The sequence below is a fragment of the Cynoglossus semilaevis genome, chromosome 4, assembly GCF_000523025.1.
Source record: "Cynoglossus semilaevis isolate Cse_v1.0 chromosome 4, Cse_v1.0, whole genome shotgun sequence".
Lineage (NCBI taxonomy): Eukaryota > Metazoa > Chordata > Actinopteri > Pleuronectiformes > Cynoglossidae > Cynoglossus > Cynoglossus semilaevis.
The window spans coordinates 1632719-1651460 of record NC_024310.1 but is presented as its reverse complement, the minus strand read 5'-3'; the positions used below and the strand labels follow the sequence as shown (position 1 = coordinate 1651460).

The 18742-nt window shown below is 40.8% G+C and overlaps 5 protein-coding genes and 1 long non-coding RNA gene across 8 annotated transcripts in view; 2 read left to right on the top strand and 4 right to left on the bottom strand.

The window, feature by feature from the left end:
- Positions 1-2174: 2174 nt before the first annotated feature.
- pglyrp5 (peptidoglycan recognition protein 5) lies at positions 2175-4204 on the bottom strand. Its single transcript, XM_008308495.3, has 4 exons — positions 3892-4204; positions 3617-3812; positions 3397-3515; positions 2175-2858 (listed from the first exon to the last, which is right to left on the bottom strand). Exons 1-4 carry the CDS (start codon positions 3902-3904, stop codon positions 2692-2694), a joined length of 495 nt encoding a protein of 164 aa, XP_008306717.1. The 5' UTR covers positions 3905-4204; the 3' UTR covers positions 2175-2691.
- Positions 4205-4355: 151 nt separating this feature from the next.
- polr2i (RNA polymerase II subunit I) lies at positions 4356-6457 on the bottom strand. Its single transcript, XM_008308496.3, has 6 exons — positions 6239-6457; positions 6024-6078; positions 5552-5625; positions 5229-5303; positions 4730-4781; positions 4356-4639 (listed from the first exon to the last, which is right to left on the bottom strand). Exons 1-6 carry the CDS (start codon positions 6298-6300, stop codon positions 4577-4579), a joined length of 381 nt encoding a protein of 126 aa, XP_008306718.1. The 5' UTR covers positions 6301-6457; the 3' UTR covers positions 4356-4576.
- A 1005-nt stretch (positions 6458-7462) lies between these two features.
- On the bottom strand, positions 7463-12941 carry LOC103377629 (uncharacterized). Of its 2 annotated transcripts, XR_003049539.1 has the most exons (5): positions 11302-11433; positions 10777-11040; positions 10313-10474; positions 10138-10174; positions 7463-7909 (listed from the first exon to the last, which is right to left on the bottom strand). It is a non-coding gene; the product is annotated as an uncharacterized LOC103377629 (long non-coding RNA). The 2 variants fall into 2 exon arrangements; XR_003049540.1 differs by lacking the exon at positions 11302-11433 and adding an exon at positions 12447-12941 and having other exon boundaries at positions 7463-10174.
- Positions 7796-12436, top strand: lbhl (LBH regulator of WNT signaling pathway, like). The gene is made up of 4 exons (XM_017031844.2): positions 7796-7917; positions 10624-10699; positions 10817-11135; positions 11375-12436. Exons 2-4 carry the CDS (start codon positions 10637-10639, stop codon positions 11443-11445), a joined length of 453 nt encoding a protein of 150 aa, XP_016887333.1. The 5' UTR covers positions 7796-7917; positions 10624-10636; the 3' UTR covers positions 11446-12436.
- A 119-nt stretch (positions 12942-13060) lies between the features above and the next one.
- Positions 13061-15177, top strand: c5ar1 (complement C5a receptor 1). Of its 2 annotated transcripts, none has more exons than XM_017031852.2 (3): positions 13061-13130; positions 13377-13408; positions 13458-15177. In XM_017031852.2, the coding sequence occupies exons 2-3, from the start codon at positions 13389-13391 to the stop codon at positions 14470-14472; spliced, it is 1035 nt and encodes a 344-aa protein (XP_016887341.2). In that variant the 5' UTR covers positions 13061-13130; positions 13377-13388; the 3' UTR covers positions 14473-15177. The 2 variants fall into 2 exon arrangements, with proteins under 2 accessions (XP_016887341.2, XP_024910796.1); XM_025055028.1 differs by having other exon boundaries at positions 13077-13130; positions 13377-13427; positions 13471-15177.
- The window catches only part of dact3b (dishevelled-binding antagonist of beta-catenin 3b), a 10204-nt gene continuing 6329 nt past the window's right edge, over positions 14868-18742 (bottom strand). The window contains exons 3-4 of the mRNA XM_008308498.3: positions 18563-18679; positions 14868-17971 (exon numbers count right to left, since the gene is read on the bottom strand). Coding sequence (XP_008306720.1) covers positions 16527-17971; positions 18563-18679 — 1562 coding nt within the window. The 3' untranslated portion in view covers positions 14868-16526. The remainder of the gene's footprint in view (positions 17972-18562; positions 18680-18742) is intronic.

Below are 18742 nucleotides of genomic sequence, written 5' to 3'. Positions count from 1 at the left end.
CCTTCCGTAGTTATTAGAATAATCTGTGCATGAATTAATATTAATATTGCATCTATGAATCTGTGGGGAATCATTTAAGATTACTTTTTTTCAAGAAAATGTGGGAAACTACTTATGAAATACAATCTAACGTAATTTTAACAAGTGTTTATAAAACGACCCAAAACAAACCAGTTAAAATGAAATTTTCTCTTTTCGTTATCACTACTCGCTGAAATGACTCTACTCTTTCTTTAAAAAACAAACAAACACCTGTAATCTCTACGTCCCAGCTCTATATTGATGAGACTGCCGTCATTTAATGAGGAGATACAGTTGAATTAAACAGTTGAAGTTCCAGTAAAACCAGTGAGTAAACACCGCGGCAGGAGCTGTCAATCACCGTGACTCATGCGTGAACTCCAGGCGTCATTAGAACACTTCCGTCACTGAGGAAATTCAACCCTCAAACACAGGCCTTGTCCTCAGGGCTGGACTCGTCCTGTGCTCTCCTCACCCGATCTGGCAACTCCAGACTCACAGCCATTCATACAGACAGGTGACAGAGTTGAAAAAAAAAAAAAACCAAACCAAACCCAAATCTAATTAACAAAAAAAAAAAACAAAAGAAAAAAAACAAACCAAACCCAAATCTAATTAACAAACAAACAGACGATAATGTCAGTGTGAAGTACAGCGGATTCCACAGCTAGGCGCTGCTAAAAAAAGAAATTAGAGTCTGTTTTTTCTATGAGAGTTTTCTATCACTCCCCAAAACAAGTGTGGTTTGATGCTAAAATGACGAATGTTTCCAAACGAAGCCACCTTTTCTTCCATTTTTCATACGTTATGTTAAGAAAATTAAAAAGAAGGTATTATTAAAGGATATGGCGCTCATGATCAACCATTTTGTATGAATGTTGGCTAAGCTATGCTAACCTTGCGTACACCGTTAGCTTGAATTTTCTTTCAAACCTTGGGTTTAAACATCAGCTCCGCGGTCAAATTGCCTCTTATTCACTGACGAATGTTTCCAACCATTTTAATTACTCACGGAAGAAAGAAAAACAACAACAATAAAAACAACAAAACAAAGGGCAGCTTTCCACAGAAGTAGATTAGCACGGAAAAACAAAATTACTACTCCTTATTCAGAAGGGCTACATTTGACTTTAATTCATGGGTATAATTTCACTTTTTTCAAAAATGTATTATTAAGAATTTTAAAAAAATCTATTACAACAGCATACCATATATTTAGGTTTTTATATATTTTGTTTTTTGGATTCAACTCAAGGTAAACCAGACTACACATGTGAAAGTAATATAGTATATGTATTTATAAGAAATTACATAAATAAACCCAGTGTTGCTGTAGTTGTTAACCTTGAAAAAGTGTGAATCTCATGTTACATGTGCAGTAACTCTATTATATTAAATGTTACACACTGCCATCACTGCCTGTCTGAACCTGTAGACTAAACTAAAATCGTCTAATTGAGCTGTTGATTTCCACCAGGTATCCTGTTACATGAACAAACATGATGAATTTGCAACCAATTTGTCGTCTGCTTGTAACATTTGAGTTTTGAGTTCACCAGGAAGAAAGGGCTGCTGGACGTAGTAGGTGTTTATAAGGGCTCGCCCAGAGAAAAATGTAGCACCTGGTCAGATTTTATGTCTCAAAACGTTAAACCAATTTTAATAAATCAAAGGTAAAATATATAATAATTTGTATTAATTTAAATTGGATTATTTCTATGTTTTAGTTCAACTCTTTTTGAATTATTTATTTATTTTTACAAAATTCAGTTCTGTCTGGGGTAAATACATTTTAGATGAGCAAACGAGGTGTTGCCTATAAGGAAAGTGACACATTAGAAAGTTTTTTTGTTTTAATTCAGCGCTTGAGTCATAATATTATTATTTTACAGACAACGTGGACCTGAACTATCGACGTAGCATTTATTTCACCTCTCATGCGTGTAAGTACTCGTCAGGAATGTTACTGTGGCTGTGGGAAGTTCACCGTTCCTTCCTTAATCTCTGACTCAGTTTAACTAGCATTATTTGACCGTCACTTCCCACTCTAATTTGTTGCACAATTTTTTTTAAATTTCCACCAACAGTGCGAGTTACTTGATGGCATTCAGTAAAGAACACAGTTTTAATATGGAATCTAAATTCACTCTCAGTACGACAGATAATTGGTATTTATTGACAAAAACATTCCTTAAATTTCACGGAAGGTTATAAAACATATTCGTCATAACATAAAGCAACTTTGAGTGATTTCTAAATTCACTTTCATAATGTAAAGTTAATGTAGTGTTAAAGACACAATTCAGTTTATTTTGTTTAAAGTGTTGTCAATAATCAGCTCCAGACACAAAACACAAAGTTAAAAAAAAGAAAAAAAAAAAGACCAATTAAATTAGAAAGTATATTGGACTTTGACTGCAGGACTTCAAATAGGTCGCCCCTTCGGTCTGACAAAATAAGCCTTGTTACGTGACCCCAGGAGTCGTTGACTAATATCTGACCTCCTTACACCTCTGCTAACGATCTTATCACAACTTCATGTCTGGAGCTGGATCTCAACCTCTGCATCATTTTTCAAGTATATTAAAGTAAACTCTCCACTGATAATCTTTTTGTATTTTTAGTGTTACATCTATAAAGCTTCGCTTGGTGGCGCTATACTTTTAAAGTTCAGCTCAGCTGTGGAAGTGCAGCATAAAGCTTGTCTCCAGGACACTGAGTGCTTCCCAGATCTCTGTGTCCGAGGACAGTGAAGCCTGGACATAAAAACCCCTGAGACACTCCAGACTGGAGCAGCTGTTTGACAGACATCAGAGCTGCTTTGTTTGGAGACTCATCTAAAACAAATGAAGAGAAAAAAAAAATACACATTAACAATTTTAACGCTGCAGTCTGAGTGAAACCATGTTTTGTTTTTTTTTTATCCCAATGACTGTTTCATGCTTTGTAATAAACCTCAGGCCTGAGGAAATGTTTTAGACCAAAACGCAACTCAAGTATTAATTATAAAATGTTAATGTAAAAGTTTATATTATAAAACAATCTTTTCCTGTGTGAATTCCATTGAAGAAGTTATTGAACACTCTTGTCCTTGAATCATCAGATGAACTTCAACATTTAACTCAACCACTAGATGTTGCTAAATTGCATGCCCTGTACCTATAAGATTTTGAAACCTGAATTAGAAAATGGAGATTTTTTTGGAATTTAAGTACGCCCTTCATGATCACCTAGTTACAGTGTAAATATTGACACTGTTCACACACACACACACACACTTATCACAAATTCCCGACTCCAGTTCCGTCTCCTAATCATTTGCCCGCCATAATTTTTGTATTGACAAAAACATAAAATCGTTAAACATTTACTTACTGTTGAAATTTCCCATGAAGGCGATGCCCAATGAGTCCTGATTGCTGCCCTTGGTATGTGCCCCTACCACACCCCATCCACGGCCTTCAAACACCACACCGTCTGCCGCCACCAGAAAACTGGAAAAATACAGAAAATATTGCAAATCCTGTGCAGCTAAAAACATTTCATTCCACAAAATAACCTTTAGCATCGGTGAAGTGTTAAAGTTGTGACTAACTTATATCCAATGTCATCGAAGCCTCTGTCGTTCATGTGTCCTCTCTGAATGCTCTGGACCAGTTTCTTGGACTGGTCCAGACTGGAGCAGCCCGGCAGAGCCGTGTGGTGGACGATGGCTCTTCCTGCTGGACTCTTCAGTTTCTCCCTCCCCTTGGGTTCAGCTGCTCCCCACTGCGTCCGTGTAATGATGGTCACTGTAAGACAATGGAGAAGACAATCAAAAAAAAAAAGCAGTTCATTCAGAAGTGACCGTTGTGAGTGAAGAGGTCGTACCCTGCGACTCCATTCCTCTGCTGCTGCAACTTCTGACAAGTGACCAGCAGCAGGTTTGCAGCCGCTTTATCACGGCGTCTGCTTCAGGAGGTGTGGTCACGGAAAGTACACCTTGAAGAGCAAGTCATGATCTGTCAATCATGTCAGCTGAGTCACACGCTGCACTTACGCAACAACTGGCTTGGAATATACAAAGTAGGAGGAAGTAGTATTGAAAGAGAAGAGTCCACAGGATTACCAGCCAACAGGTGCCAGGTCTTTGCCTCAGATCACATGTAACTCATTCAAAGGCACATTAAAAATCACAGGAGCGTGAGGAAATACAGGAACACAACAATAATCACTGAAAGGAAGATAAATATATATAGAAAAAAACACCCACCAAGCAGTTGAGTGACTACAAACAGGCTCCAATGGGAATTTTTAAACCAGGTCGGAAAACATTCAGAAATAAATACTCAGACTTTTAAACAACTGATTCTTTTAATAAAAAAACAAACAAGTACTAAATATATATATTTATATATTCATAAGCTAGAGTCATACAGATACTTTACATAATGAGGAATTTAGAACCCACAAACATCAGCAGTGAGGGTTAACGACTAAGTCCTAGAAGTGGAATTGTCCAATGAAACGTTGAATAAAACACATGTAAAAGATAAAATGTTTGTCTTCATCTCCTTTACTCTGTCCATCGGTGTCCACAGTGAGGCGCTGTGCAGACGTAGTACAACCTCATTGCATCCTGTCAAGGACAGAAATTCATTTAAAAAATGTATACATATGTATTGTGTATATATAATTAGATAAAAAAAAGAGAGACACGATTTATTACCTCGGCCTTCATACTGTGAGACTGGAAAAACACTGCCTCCTTGTGACCACATCTAGGAAGACACACAGTTTGAGCACGACGTCAAAACACAACCCCTGCTGTCGCAACGCCAACATTACACAATTCAAAACAGCCCAAAAAAAAAAAAAACCAAACAAAACTGCTATCTAGTCAAACATATGTTCACGTGTTTCTATATGTTTTGCAACCAGTTTGTGAAATTCAGTTAATCATTCCATAATCATTCGTGATTGGATGTTAAAGCATGTACATGTAGGCACTCAAAAAAACAATGTCTTTAATATGGTGTAGAAGTAAAAAAATAAATAAATAAAACTAAAGCAACAGTGTGTGATATGAGTGAGTGTTAAACTAATGTTACGTTTATACAGACTAACCATATTTTCCACAGTCGAATTCACACACACATTTTTCATCTTGGTAACAATTGCTATTGGTTAAAGTAATGATACAACAGGTCATTTAAATTTTTACTCACTTGGGACAGGGGTGATCCTCCGTCCTTGGAAGAGTCGGATCCTGTGATACGTCAGCAATGATCTGGGTCAACTCACTGCAGGAGGATTGAAATGATATGGTTACAGGTGAAAAAGAATGAAAAAAAAAGTGTAAAACTCACAATCAAATTTTCCATTGGTGACGCAAAAATATATTTTTATAAAATAAAAAACCCAGCTATACAAGAATACAGTTGACAGGATATTGATGAGCAGTGTGTCCATGTTATTTTTGTGACTTTTACATGAACATGACAGCCTCGAATTCTTCGTGTGGCTCATAAGGTCAGTGGGTTTTACTCACTCTACTTCATGGGTGATCTTATTCACGTAGATGCAGCTGTTATCTGCCTCCTGTTGGTAATCACAGTTTCTGCACTGTGGGATGAAGAAAACAATCAATAAATACAAACAAGTCAAATAAAAGTGCAAAAGATAGGAACGTTTAAAAGTCAGTCTAACAACAGGAGAGCCAGTCTCCTGTGAGATCTAATAAAGATGCTACGACTTTCATAAAGAGGATGGACAGAATATTAAGAAACTGCAGCGGTGATCAATAAAAGTATCACTGAATGAAGGAGTAAACCAGGTGAACGGCGAGGTTTGAGGAGCAGGTCGACAAAGTAGGAGCTCCTACCTGGAGATATTTTACTTCGACGCTTACTATTCATGACTCGATGAGTCTTAAAACAACCGTGTTGCTGTGACTATACATTTCCAGTAACAAAAACACCGGTTTTACAAGTGCAATGAGTGAACGTTAGCTGTTCTCTTACCGCATAAAGCAGGACCCGGTTCTCCTTGTCCTCTTTCGGATACAGCATGTTGTTACTGTCGGACAGAGTCAACGATATGGTACTAGTGTCATTAATATATTATCAATTATTATTATTACAGTATAAATAGCAAACAAAACAAAGCGCTGCGCTTAAATGTGATGCTAACAGCTTAGCCGTCTGCGCTAACTTCGCCAAAGTCTTCAAATACTCACCATTCCTGACAAAACCGGATCCCAACAAATCCTGGTCCGTATGCCCCGCTATCTATATCCATACCGGATCAGCTATAGGTAGAATATTAACTCTAATAATGGATGTGTTTTCACAGTTAATCGTTTCTCACGCCGCGTTCAATGATTTCAAAACAGCAACTGCGCATCAGCGTTTCACAACTTCCGAGAACGGTAAAGATGCAGTGCCCCCTAACGACTGGAGGACGTACATTTATTTTCCCCATTGTCATGTTACACGATTTTCAAAAATGTCCTGGTGCTATTGCAACGTCCCCTAATCCTGTTCTCTGTATTTTTTGTACGTAACACAAATACATTAAATGATACGGTTTTTTTTCACATTAAAATGCTTCTGAATGTTTACTTTCTGCAAATATTCCAGAAATAATATGGAATTACTCAAAATTGAATTAGTCAATTACTGACAATTTCTACGGAGACAGAGAAAGACAGGAATGGAAAAACACTGCCCTCCTGTGTTCACATCTGTTAAATTTTGACAACGTCAAAAACACTGCTGCAACTTTTCACAATCAAAGACAGTTTCAGGAAGTAGATTGCGTAATGTGTTGTGAAATCATATTACATGTTTGTGTTGCATCTGTGCCGGGCAGAAGAGCCGTGATCATGGTGCAGCAGTCGTATGTCACAGAGAGGAACATTTCATGCTGGCTTTTTTTTTTGACATGAAAAGTTTTGCAGGAGCACAGAAGGCTGAAGTGCTGCACTGACTCCTCCTCCTCCAAACCCCCCCCCCCCCCTTTTAGAATAAGAGGGGATTATGGATCGCTGATAATAGTGCGCAGTCTGTTTTACAATGGTAGGATATATGCAGTATATTCACCCCCCCCAACCCCCCCTCCATGAGCCCTTGATCCCTGAGCTAATTCCATGAGTCTTCCAAATCTAAATCCACTCGTGGAGCAGCAGCAAACACAATGGGAAAAATAAGAGAAAGAGACATACAGTATATATAGAGAGGGACAAAGAGAGAGAGAGAGAGACAGAGAGAGAGAGAGAGAAAGTTGAACTAAACCACTGGGATTTGAGTAAACACGTAACGTAAAAAGTTGTCAAAGACGATGTGATCTCGATCATCCCGTGATCGGCCTCCAGTAACAGTGTGAGCCAAACACCAACATCTCCTCATTTTACCAACCAATAACCAGTAACCGGGTCTAACTGCTAACTCATCAGAGAGAACTGTCAAGCCTGACTGACGTCACACCGGCAGCCTTTGTAATCGAAAGCGACGTTAATCCCGCTCCCTTCCAAAGCCTGCCGTCGTCGGGGTGGGGTGCGACAGGGAGGGACACGACGTGAGGATGGACATTGGATCCAGGCTCCAGTACTGATCCAGACACATGAGACAGGTGCGGTCCTGACTGACTGACTGACTGACGGGGGGTAAGAAGGCTCTGGCTCCTAACTTGCACTTTGAGATCTTTCAGGGTCTAGAAACCCACCAACCCCAGAGTCACCCTGGAGGTCAAAAGCCTCAGCGAGGGCTCTGCAGAGGGAGAATGCTCCGGGAGCTGCACCTCTCCTCGTCCTGCGCCTCCACCTGAGTCACTGGTACTCACTGTGGAAGAATCCTGTCTCACACCACTGGATCTGGGCCAAGAAGAACAGGACGGCTACGTGACAGCTCTGGAGGGGTGAGACAACACTTTAATTTTTTCAAATAGTTAAGATTGTCCACTAGTTGTGAAAGTGCAGTTTTAGGTAAAAGGGAAGGTGTTTGTTCATAATGTCAGGGGTGAGTTTAAAGGGCAAATTCAGGTCCTTCGAGATCTAGGTCTTAGATTAAGCAATAATTCCAGCGTAAGTCATTTCATCTGCAGGGTCAGAGATGAGGTGGCCTCAAAACCTACAACCTACACTGACGTAGAGGAAGACAAGAACACATCAATGGTTTCACTATGTGTGTTTCATGTGTTGTAAATAATCATCCTGTAACGTTCTGTTCAGTTTCCCTTGAGAGACGGAAACGTCGCAGAACAATGTCACAAACTGTCAAGTGTTTGGTGCAACATGAATGACATAAAGAAGACTCAAATATAATGGTAAAAAACAAACAAACAAGTAAACGGGTAAAGATCTGTCAGATCCCTGTTAGATTGCTGCAGTTCATTTTACTTTTTGACATAGAAATATGAAACAAAAACGGAAAAAACTGGGGATAATAATAATAATAATATAAAAAATAATACCTTGGATTTGTATAGCACCTTTCAGGAAACCCAAGGTGCTTCACCTAAGTATGGGCTGAGTGATAGTCAAAAGAAAACACGAAAGTCGACCAGAAAAAAGGCTGAGTGAGAGTTTTCCGACGGACGGGGAACTGCCATGGTAAAAAGGCGGGTCTAGAGAGACACTGTCCACGAAACCTTTGAGTTTGGTTCGAGGGATGGACAGCAGACTCCTGTCCGAGGGCCGCAGTGGTGTGTTGGTGGAGGAGATCAGCTGTACACAACCAGAGGATGTGGGAACGACTCCACGACGGGCCGTGTTGTCAGTATCAGCCGTCAGTAGAACGCTGAGTGGTCGTCAGGAAAAGCGCTTAATATTTGCACCTTAAAGTCTGACAGTCGGCACGGCAAAGAGCCCGGGCCTGAAGAGGTAGACTTTTATTTTGGAGATTTGGGTTAAAGTGAACAGAATAGAACGGAGCGGGGGAAAAAACTACAGTTGTGGGGACAGTTTGAGGTCCTGAGGACATGTTGAGAATCAAGATTTGGAGGTTGGATTAGAATATGGATCAGATTAAAGTTAGGGTGATGATTACGATTGGACAGATATCTGTCATATTTAGATTAGGGTTAGTGGCTAGGAAATACACTTTATCAGCAACATTCGTGCACAGAAACGGCAGCAGAGCTAAATGTTCTCTTCCTTTTGCATAAACTATGTGATCTCTTATCATTTCCTCTTCCTGTGGCTTCATTCTGCTAATTTGGTCATACACCTAACCTTCGTTTAGGCTGGGCTTCCTAAAAATGTGGCCGATACCTTTTTTTTTTGCAGAATGATGTCAATAATCCTGATATAAAAAACAGAAATACAGAGCGCCTGTTGACAAAGCTGCAGCGTGCAGGTGTTCGGCCTCTGTGTGTCAGTATGAGTGGATTACATGGAGGTTAAGCTTCTCATCATAATAGCTGCTGAAAGTTTCCATCCCAGGTGGCAGACAAACAGCTTAGTGTTCTGCAGTTGTAAACGCAGCAGAAGATGAATTGTGTTCCTGCACATTCTCTCGCTCATATTTGGGTCAGAACCTTCAAGATTGTCCCAAAGCTCATCCCAGATGGACGAGAACTGGGCGTCCTGGTTTGGACGCTCAGCGTAATATCTGAGCTCAAGTTTGGGAAACATGACTTTTGTGTAAAAGATTGAAAACGAAAAAGAACAGCTTTGCCTTTTCTGGTTTAAGGGCAGTTTCCACCGTGATATCGTACATCTGTAAGATCACCTTTATCGCCACTGTTCTTATAGTGTTGACACACGATGACACTTCCTCTCTGGTTTCCTCTCCTGCCTTATCGAGTGTTTCATCACCTTCACGTGACAACAAGTTTAGAATTCTTCAAAGACTGGAGACAAACTGCTCAAAGATGAGCTATCTTCACTTCCAAATGTCATGAAGATTGAAACTGGTACTTTGTTTCAATGGAAATGATATTAATTAATTAAAAAAAAAATCAAAACAGGAGATAAAGAGAGAGAGGGAAAAAGAAAGGGATGTAAATAGGACTCAGGCAGAGCCGCACCCCACGTTTTAATCCCCGTGCAGGCTCTCCTTGTTACTTAAAATGGATTGAGGTAGGATTTGGACACAAGCTTGTGTTTGAAGTTCCAGTGCAGCGATGATTACTCACCAGGTGGAGACGGTTGTGTCCCAAACAAACAGCATAACTGAAGAAAAAGTGCAAAAATGAGGCAGAAAATAACTTGTCTGTCAAACAATGACTGTGACAATGAAGATTTTGCTGCTTTAGAAAAAATGTGTAAAAAGCTTATGTAATTAAATTAAATTTACTCAAATGTACTCACTGTGTATTAAACCATGGCCTGTTGAGTTGAACGCCGGTTGATAAACTCGCAGGAATTGAAGAAACACACAGCTCTGAGTCTCTCTCGTTTTTGCTTCTTCTTCTTTGGATTTCACTGAAGCTCTGCATGTTTACGTAATACTGCCACCTGCTGGATCCATCCCTGATACATTTCAAACAAAAACAGACAAATGAAAATAGCATTAAAACATTTCCCCATTTTGTACTGGTGTGTGTAATGACATCACTTTGATGAAGAGGCGTGATTGGACTGTAGTCCATGTTCTGAATATGACTGTACGTTTTTTGCAGGAGTACAGATGAAATGAGCAGTCGATATCACAACTGCGAAGACACTCAACGAAAGGAGCAAAGGTTGCCATTTCAGGTGTGTTCTTTTATTGTACTGGAAACACAAGATCCAATATTTCACATTAGTTACAGAACATGAACATAAGTTTTCACCTTGTTGTTTTTTTTCTTTCCCTTCTTTCTTTGAATTCAGATCTTCCCTGAACCGGTGGAAATCGTTTTGAGCTCGGAGGCTCTGCTGAACAGTCTGGAACAGGAGCGTGAGAAGGAGCGTCTGCCATCCATCGTGGTGGAGCCCACAGAAGTGAGCGAGGTGGAGAGCGGGGAGCTGCGTTGGCCTCCAGAGAACGTGGACATGGACGACGACGAAGAAGACCTGTTCCTAGAACAGTGTATCCCTCCTGCCAACATCGCTGACTGGGGAGATGAAGAAGAGGAAGAGGAGGAGGAGGAGGAGGAGGAGGAGGAGACGTCAGTTATATTGCAGCAACAGCAGGGCTTGACACTGATTGGTGAGTGGAGTTCATTTTAGACGATGACTAATTTAGGATAAATAAAAACAATATAAATCTTTCAGTATTTCTACACACACATATATTTACTGTATGACTTTACCCAATGTGTCATACAACCGAACATACTGTATTACAACATTTCTCATGGGAAACTGAGACCTACCAGCGCCGTCAGCAGATTTTTGTTCAGTGGAAATTTTAACCAGAAACCACATTTTTGTGTTTCTCTTTCCCAGATATTCAGTCAGATGCCTTCAGGGATGACACCCCGACCCTTCCACCAAGCAGTGCTCCCACCTTTAACTGACTCATGTTCCATATAACTTGGTGACTCACTGTGATACAATATCTATAAACACGTAAATTAGTTTCAGAGTACCTAAAACAGATGAGTAACATGGCACAACATGAGGAAACTTTTAATTTGTTGTGTAAGACCAACCACAGGGACATTGGGACATGAATAAACTGACATATTCACTCTTGAATGTTGTTCAAAAAAAGGTCTTGCTGACATTGTGTGTTTGATTTCCCTTATTTATTGTTGTCATGGAGTGGACAGAGAAATTTGTCATATTTATAATTATGTTTCTACAAACTATTAGTTTGTTGTTAAAAATTGTTGTATGGATTTATACATGTACTCTAAAATGTATTAACTCCTCTATATGCCAACTGATTAAATTATGCAGGTGTCATTACACCCAGAGCATTAGGTTAGGGCCAAAAACATTTAACAAACAATTCCTTAAGTTTCTTAACATGACATTTTTTCTAACTGTATGCCTTCGACAACTCTGTGGAAATATTTAACACTTAATCAGTTTTAAAAAACCGTGAAATTCCCTTTTTTCAAAATATAAAGTTGGTTTATCTTAGTGGTTAATGGCAGCTTTACATGGTTTGTTTTCCATTAGTGAACTCTGTTTAATGTCAAAGTAAAAGACACGTTGCATGTAGACGGTTGTGTTTGTACATAAAAACACTGAATAAACAAGACTGAGAAATTAACTTTCCCTCTTTGTTTTTTTAAGTGATATTTAGTTCCCATAAAAAAACTTAAAAAAGGGACAAAACCGAAAGAAAAAGAATAGTTAGTTCCCATAATTTTTTTTATACGAGATCTCACGTAATAAAAAAACAATCAGAAGACTCCCGATTCGGTGTGTGTTGACGTCAGTTACGGTAAAACACTCACACTGTTGTCGTGCTGAAGAGTGAATATTTGAACAAACACAACAGACTAAGAGAATTAAGAGTGTAACAGTTTCAAACAATGAAAATAAAAGTTAAATATCACGGACTCACTTGCCAAAACTGCAGCTGAAGATTAAAGAAACTGTATTAGCGTAACGCCGGTCGACGGCAGCCATCTTGTATTTGGAATTTCCAATAATAATCTGCCAACCAATCATAAGCCGGTGCTGAAAATGTCCACCAATCATCTTTTCGCTTCGGCGCAGGTGTTTTTTTTCTTCGTCATACACTATACATAACTAACGTGTTAACACTTAATAAATAAGCGCCGTGAATATTCTGTGAATATTAAATTGAATTAATTAATATGACTATTTAAATTTACACAGCATAAAATATCGCTGTTATTTGATTTTAATTATTTTCACAAGGCAAAATGTACAAACAGTGAAGTGTGTAAGGAATAATAATACAATTAATAGTAATATGAAAGATACTGGCCCAGTCATGCAGAGGAAAACAAGTGACAAAACGTAAAATAAAAAGATATAAACTTCCTATATGTCAATGGACACTTTTCTTTTTATATTTACGTATATCACGAGGATTTGTAATTGCAATTGTTTGTTTTTGTTTTGTTTTTTTTGTCATTGATGATTAAATAAGTAGAACACATGATTCTGTGATATTGGGAAGGATGTGGGTGTGGGCTTTGAAGACAAACAGTGAAAATAAAAGCAGAAGAGTTGTCTTTCCTGTCCTCCTGACAACACATCAGGCAACACAACAATCACCGTGAGTACGACTGTTACCAAATATCCTCTTCCAATTATTACTATATGTCATGTTTTGAGTTTAACAGTTTGGATTGAGTTTTGATTTAGTCTTAATGATTAATTAACATTTTAACAGTGAAAGTGAATTATCTGTCATTGCGACACAGCACAGAACCCGAAACCTTCCAGACCAACAGTCTGCTTCCTCAACCACTAAGCCTAAGACATGTTTTTTTTTTTTTATCTGAATCTTCTTCATTCACAGGTCTACACAACAATGGATCCTTCTGATTATTCATGGACCTACAACTACAATTACAATTATTCAGACTTCACTTTGCCTCACATGGACCTACAACTACAATTATTCAGACTTCACTTTGCCTCCGTTCGAGCCCCCAAAGATCCAACCAGTCCAGATTGTATCACTGATTTTCTACGGCCTTGTTGTTCTGCTGGGGGTTCCTGGAAACGCCCTGGTGGTTTGGGTGACGGGCTTCCGCATGACCCGCTCGGTCACCTCACTGTGGTTCCTCAACCTGGCCCTAGCCGACCTCCTGTGTTGCCTATCGGTTCCTCTGCTCATGGTCCCTTTGGCCCATGATGATCACTGGCACTTCGGTCCCGTGGCCTGCACCCTGGTCAAGGGGCTCTTCTACCTGGTGATGTACTGCAGCATCTTGCAGTTGGTTTTGATCAGCGTGGATCGATTGGTTCTGGTAACCCGACCAGTGTGGTGCCAGAACAAAAGACAACCGAAAAAGGCCGTCTTTGCGTGTGTTGCCGTGTGGTGTCTGGCCCTGATAGGCAGCATCCCACAGTTTGTGTACACCGAGCATTCCGAGGCGGGTGAGGAGAAGCGGGAGTGTAAGACGAAGGCTGGTGTGACGACCAGCTGGATTCTCACCTGCTACCGTTTCATTATGGGCTTCATCCTCCCCTTCATGGTCATCGTCATCTGTCACATCGTAGTGTACAAAAAAGCAGACGGAGGAATGAACCGCGGTCGTGGAAGTCGTTCCAAGCGAACCCTTCGGGTCATCATCGCTGTGGTGCTGACCTTCTTCCTCTGCTGGTTCCCTCTGCACATCGTGGACTTCCTGTATTTGACGACTCCTCGAGATTCCCCTCAGCATCCGAATGTTTACAAAGCTGAGATCCTAACGGTGTGTTTGGCTTATTGTAACAGCTGCCTCAACCCACTTCTCTATGTGTGTCTGGGTCGGGATTTCAAGAGCAGCGTGACCCGCTCCCTGCGTAGTATGTTCCACTTCATCAACGAAGAGACACTCGTGCGACAGAGCATTGGTTCTACTGAAACCAAGGTCACAGGCTCCAGCAAGGAAATGACAAAAGTCTGATGGAGGTTCAGTTCTGATCCATCCCATTGATTGGTCAGTTGTCTGTGCAGGAATTTTTTATTTTTAAAAATTAGTTTTACAGAGGGGTTTAGATACTTAAAACAATGTTTCTATCAAAAATAAGTGGGAAATAAGTTTATTATAGTGACTGAAATATCAGGGCTAGAAATACTGAGGGGTCAAAAAGTAAAAAGTCCCTGCAAAAAATAAACAGGAGAAGGATATCTATAGAATCTCCAGACTGTAACTGTGTGAGGAATGGAAAAGATGAAATGGAAAATAGGGAGGGGGCAGAGAGAGAGAGAGCGAGAGAGAGAGAACAATGTTTGGTGGTTTTTTTTTTATGTATATCTGTGGTGATTTACCCACAAATGAAGCAGCTTTTGAATTTGTCCCACAGCTTAAAAACAGCTCAAAAACTGCCCACTCTGAGTTTAACTGAAGGAGCCGAATCTCAGTCTTTCAAAGTTTGAAATATTAATATTTTTGTATAATAAATAATAAAGAAAAAAACTTACGGATTATCTCAGTTGTCTTGACAATGAGGGGTATAAAATATACAATATAAAAATATATTTCTATGTGTAATGTGTAAATGTGAATGTTTGCTAATTCAAGTGTATCATTCTTTTACGATTTCAATACAAAGAGTTTTAAGGAGATAAAAGTGTTAATAAAACCAGAAGTATCCGTTTGTTCACTTGATTGGTTGTAAATCGTTCCTGTGTTGTTTTGTCAGCAGTGTCGACACGGGATGTATTTTTAGTTGCACAGAAATACGGAACTATGGACTCGTTTACGTTGTGAAATCTATTTTTCCTCACTCGAGTGCCCCTAACGACAGAGTTCAGTTGTAAACTGTATTCGAAATGAATGTAATATGGCAATATGTTAACGTTTAAAGATAAATTATTAATATATACATGTTAATTTATGTATATTTTAACCACTAAATACTGGATGAAGATGCGGTAAGTTGTAGCATTTTATTATATTGACCACAAGAGGGAGCTATAGCCAAAAGACGCTGAATCGACGATGGCTCTTGTCACAGAATCTCATTGTTTAGATAAACACAAATTTATAGATTACTGTATAAACTTGAATCAATTTTTAAAAAGATTATTTTACCAGGATTGTAGAATTTATTTTAACTTTGATATTTATTTTTTAAAACGTCCTCGGAACATGGTATGTCGGTGACATGTCGGTAAGAACAGAAGTGGATTTATTTAAAAACTACATTCAGTAAACAAGGCCACGTGACGGCAAATACAAAAAAAAACAACATATTTACAAGAGTAAGTGATTCTCAGGATTTTGTGCATTTTAAACATAGTACATGCATATTGTGTAGTGATACTGTGATATTTCCCATCCTGATATTATAGTAATTTACATTGTCTGTTTCCAAAAGCAGAATCTGTGAAAAATTGACTGGAAATGTTTATATTTGCTGCTCAGAGAATAACAAAAATGTAATTTATCTGTAGGAACAAACAAAGGAATCCAAGTTTTTATTATGGAACAGGTGCCTGCGACAGAATAGAAGTAAAAAAAAAAACAGATTTTTACTGCTTTATGGCTTTGCAATTTCTTGTTGTTTTTGAATAAGAATCTAGTCCCTGTGATCAAAACACAGGTACGATGATTGTTTACAAAATAAACATATCCCAAAAATATCTACTTAAAAATGAATTGTTTCTGTAAAAACGAATCTTTTTAAAACTGCGTCATTTGACAAACAAACTCTACAAACTTCCCCAAAAATGCCAACGGCTGTAACCGTGTGTCTCTTCCTGTTTGACGGTTATCTGTATTCCTGTATTAACACAGTGTAAATCACATGAAATAGAACCTCCCTGGTTCTACTCCTGAAATAACTGACAGTCGTCAGTTATGACCCAACCACAGACTGAGGACGTCTGTGACGGAGGACACGTCTCGTTAACAGAGGTAGGTCGATTAAACAGGAGGATGAGGTGAGTTAATCCACAACGTGGATCTGGAGATGGCTTTACACTGCAGCGAAGTTGGAGGTCAAAGGTCAGTCCTCAGACCGTGGTCATGACCTTGAGGGACCCTGAGCGGAATCGGAGAATTTTCTTCTTCAGAGCGTGAGAGGCTTTGATCTTGACGAAGGCTTTGGTCTGTGACGGAGCGTTTCCTGCCGCCTGTGATGACGGCGAGGATGAGACCGAAGCGAGGCGCGGCGGCAGCTGCTGCGGCCACACCAGCCCCCCACTCTCATCAGAGTCACTGGACAGGGAGCTGGAGGCCGGGGAATACACTTCGCTCATGCTGGACTCGGACTCAGCGGGGGCAGCTCCGCCGTAGGCTTCCTCTCCCTGACAGAGGGGCGCCCTCTCCTGGTGGTCTGTGGGCCAGTGCTCGGTGTTTTGTGGCTCCCGTTGTTGGTAGTTTTGGGCCTGAGACTGTAAGTGACCTTGGCGAGCTTTACGAGCCGGTCGTCTCTGGGCCTCCCCTTCATCTTGGCTGAGTTCCTGGGTGGAACACCAGCGTTGGCACACACCGTGGCCGGTGTTGCCCCCCTGGGGTCCAGGGACGTGGCCGTGGTTGTGTCTGCCTTGGTGCCTCTCCGTGGTGCTGTACCTGCGCTGCGGCAGCGCTCGCTGGGTCAGGAGGCTGTTCTCAGACTGGGACCGATTGGTTTTACTGCTGGATTTCTTAGATCTTTGTCTCTCGCTGCTGCCTTTTCTGGAGGTTTTGGCCTTGGTTTGACCGGAGGTGAGGCGATCAGGAGAGGGCGCTGCTGGGTGGTGGATTCTGGGGGAGCAAACGTGGCCGACGCAGGCCTGTCCAGGGATAAACTGAGCATTTACAAAATTGTGCTTGTGGTGAGACGGGGGGTGGGGAGGGAGATAATGATGGGGGGACGCGGGTTCACAACAAAGGTCAAGAGCGTTAGGGTCGTGAGAGGGCAGAGGTGATGGTAGTCTCCCAACCAGGGAGTGTGGCCTGGACTGGGGGTAGGGCAGGGCCAAATAACAGTCCTCCTCCAAAGACGGCCCCTCCCCTCCACAGTCCTCCCTCTCCGGTGGGTCACTGCTCCAACCGTGGCTCTTTGGGTCTGAAAGGTCAACGTGGGCTTGAAGATGGGGGTCAGGAAGGCGTTGCTCCGCGGTGAGAGAGGACGTCCGCCTGTGAAGAGAGCTGTGTCCAGGGGCGCTGCAGTACGGGGGCTCGGGGCTCAGGGTGGTTCGGGGCTGACAAGGACGTGGGGGGAGAACGTGACGCTGGATCAGCCTGAGGATGTAGCTCTCCACCCTCAGAGCCTGCTGGTACTCCTCCTCCGTCACCTGCTCCTCTGTGGGCGGCCAGTCCTGGGATGCTCCGCTGAAGCCGTCCTGCCACCGCTCCACTGCCGCCGTCTCCTCAGCGATGTCCTGCAGGGGGGGGTAAGGTGCAGAGAAAGAACGCGGGAGGCTGGCGTGCAGAGCCGCTACGTCAGCGTCTCCGTTCAACAGAACGGAATCTCCTAGAAAAAAAAAACAACAACAAAGTGAAGGAAGGATGATGTGCAAACAACAACAAAGTGAAGGAAGGACAACGTCGGAGAATAAGTGTTGAAAAAAAAATGTTTTAGTAAAGTTTTATATCACACTCACAGCAGGGAATTACAGTAAAATAAATAATAAAACAGAAGGTAAATAAAATAATCAGTAACATTAAAATCTATGACTTTTTGACAATTTTAAATAATAATAATATAAAATAATTTTATTAAAATATAAATATCTTTATTATTTAAAATATATTTGTATATATTTTTTTAAATAATTCTCTTTTGCTGACTTATATATTCATTTATGTAATTGTTAAAAATAATTATTAGTTTGATGCAAATAGTTTAAGATTCTGGGGAAATAATTCAGAATACATTAGTTTTGGCAGAAATGCCAGGTAAAAAAAAATACACGACGACGTATATTCAAACAGACCATGTGACCTCACACTCTACACGTCTGACGTCAGAGACCACGTTTTTTTACAGTTAAAATAATATCTCAGTCCATGAACATCAGGTTCAACTGAGCCTCGGTCTCCGCAGCAGCTCCACGGTTCTCACCCACAGACTTGGGCCTGTCACTGGTCCAGGTCCAGGTCCAGGAGGAGACCGTCTCTGTGGACTCAGGGGGACCAGACTGTCCTCTGGGTGAGTGACCCTCGCTGGACTCGTAGAAACCTAGGAGGCAGATATGGAGAAAGAGAAATGGGGGGGTGGTTACGGGGGGGTGTTACGGTGGGG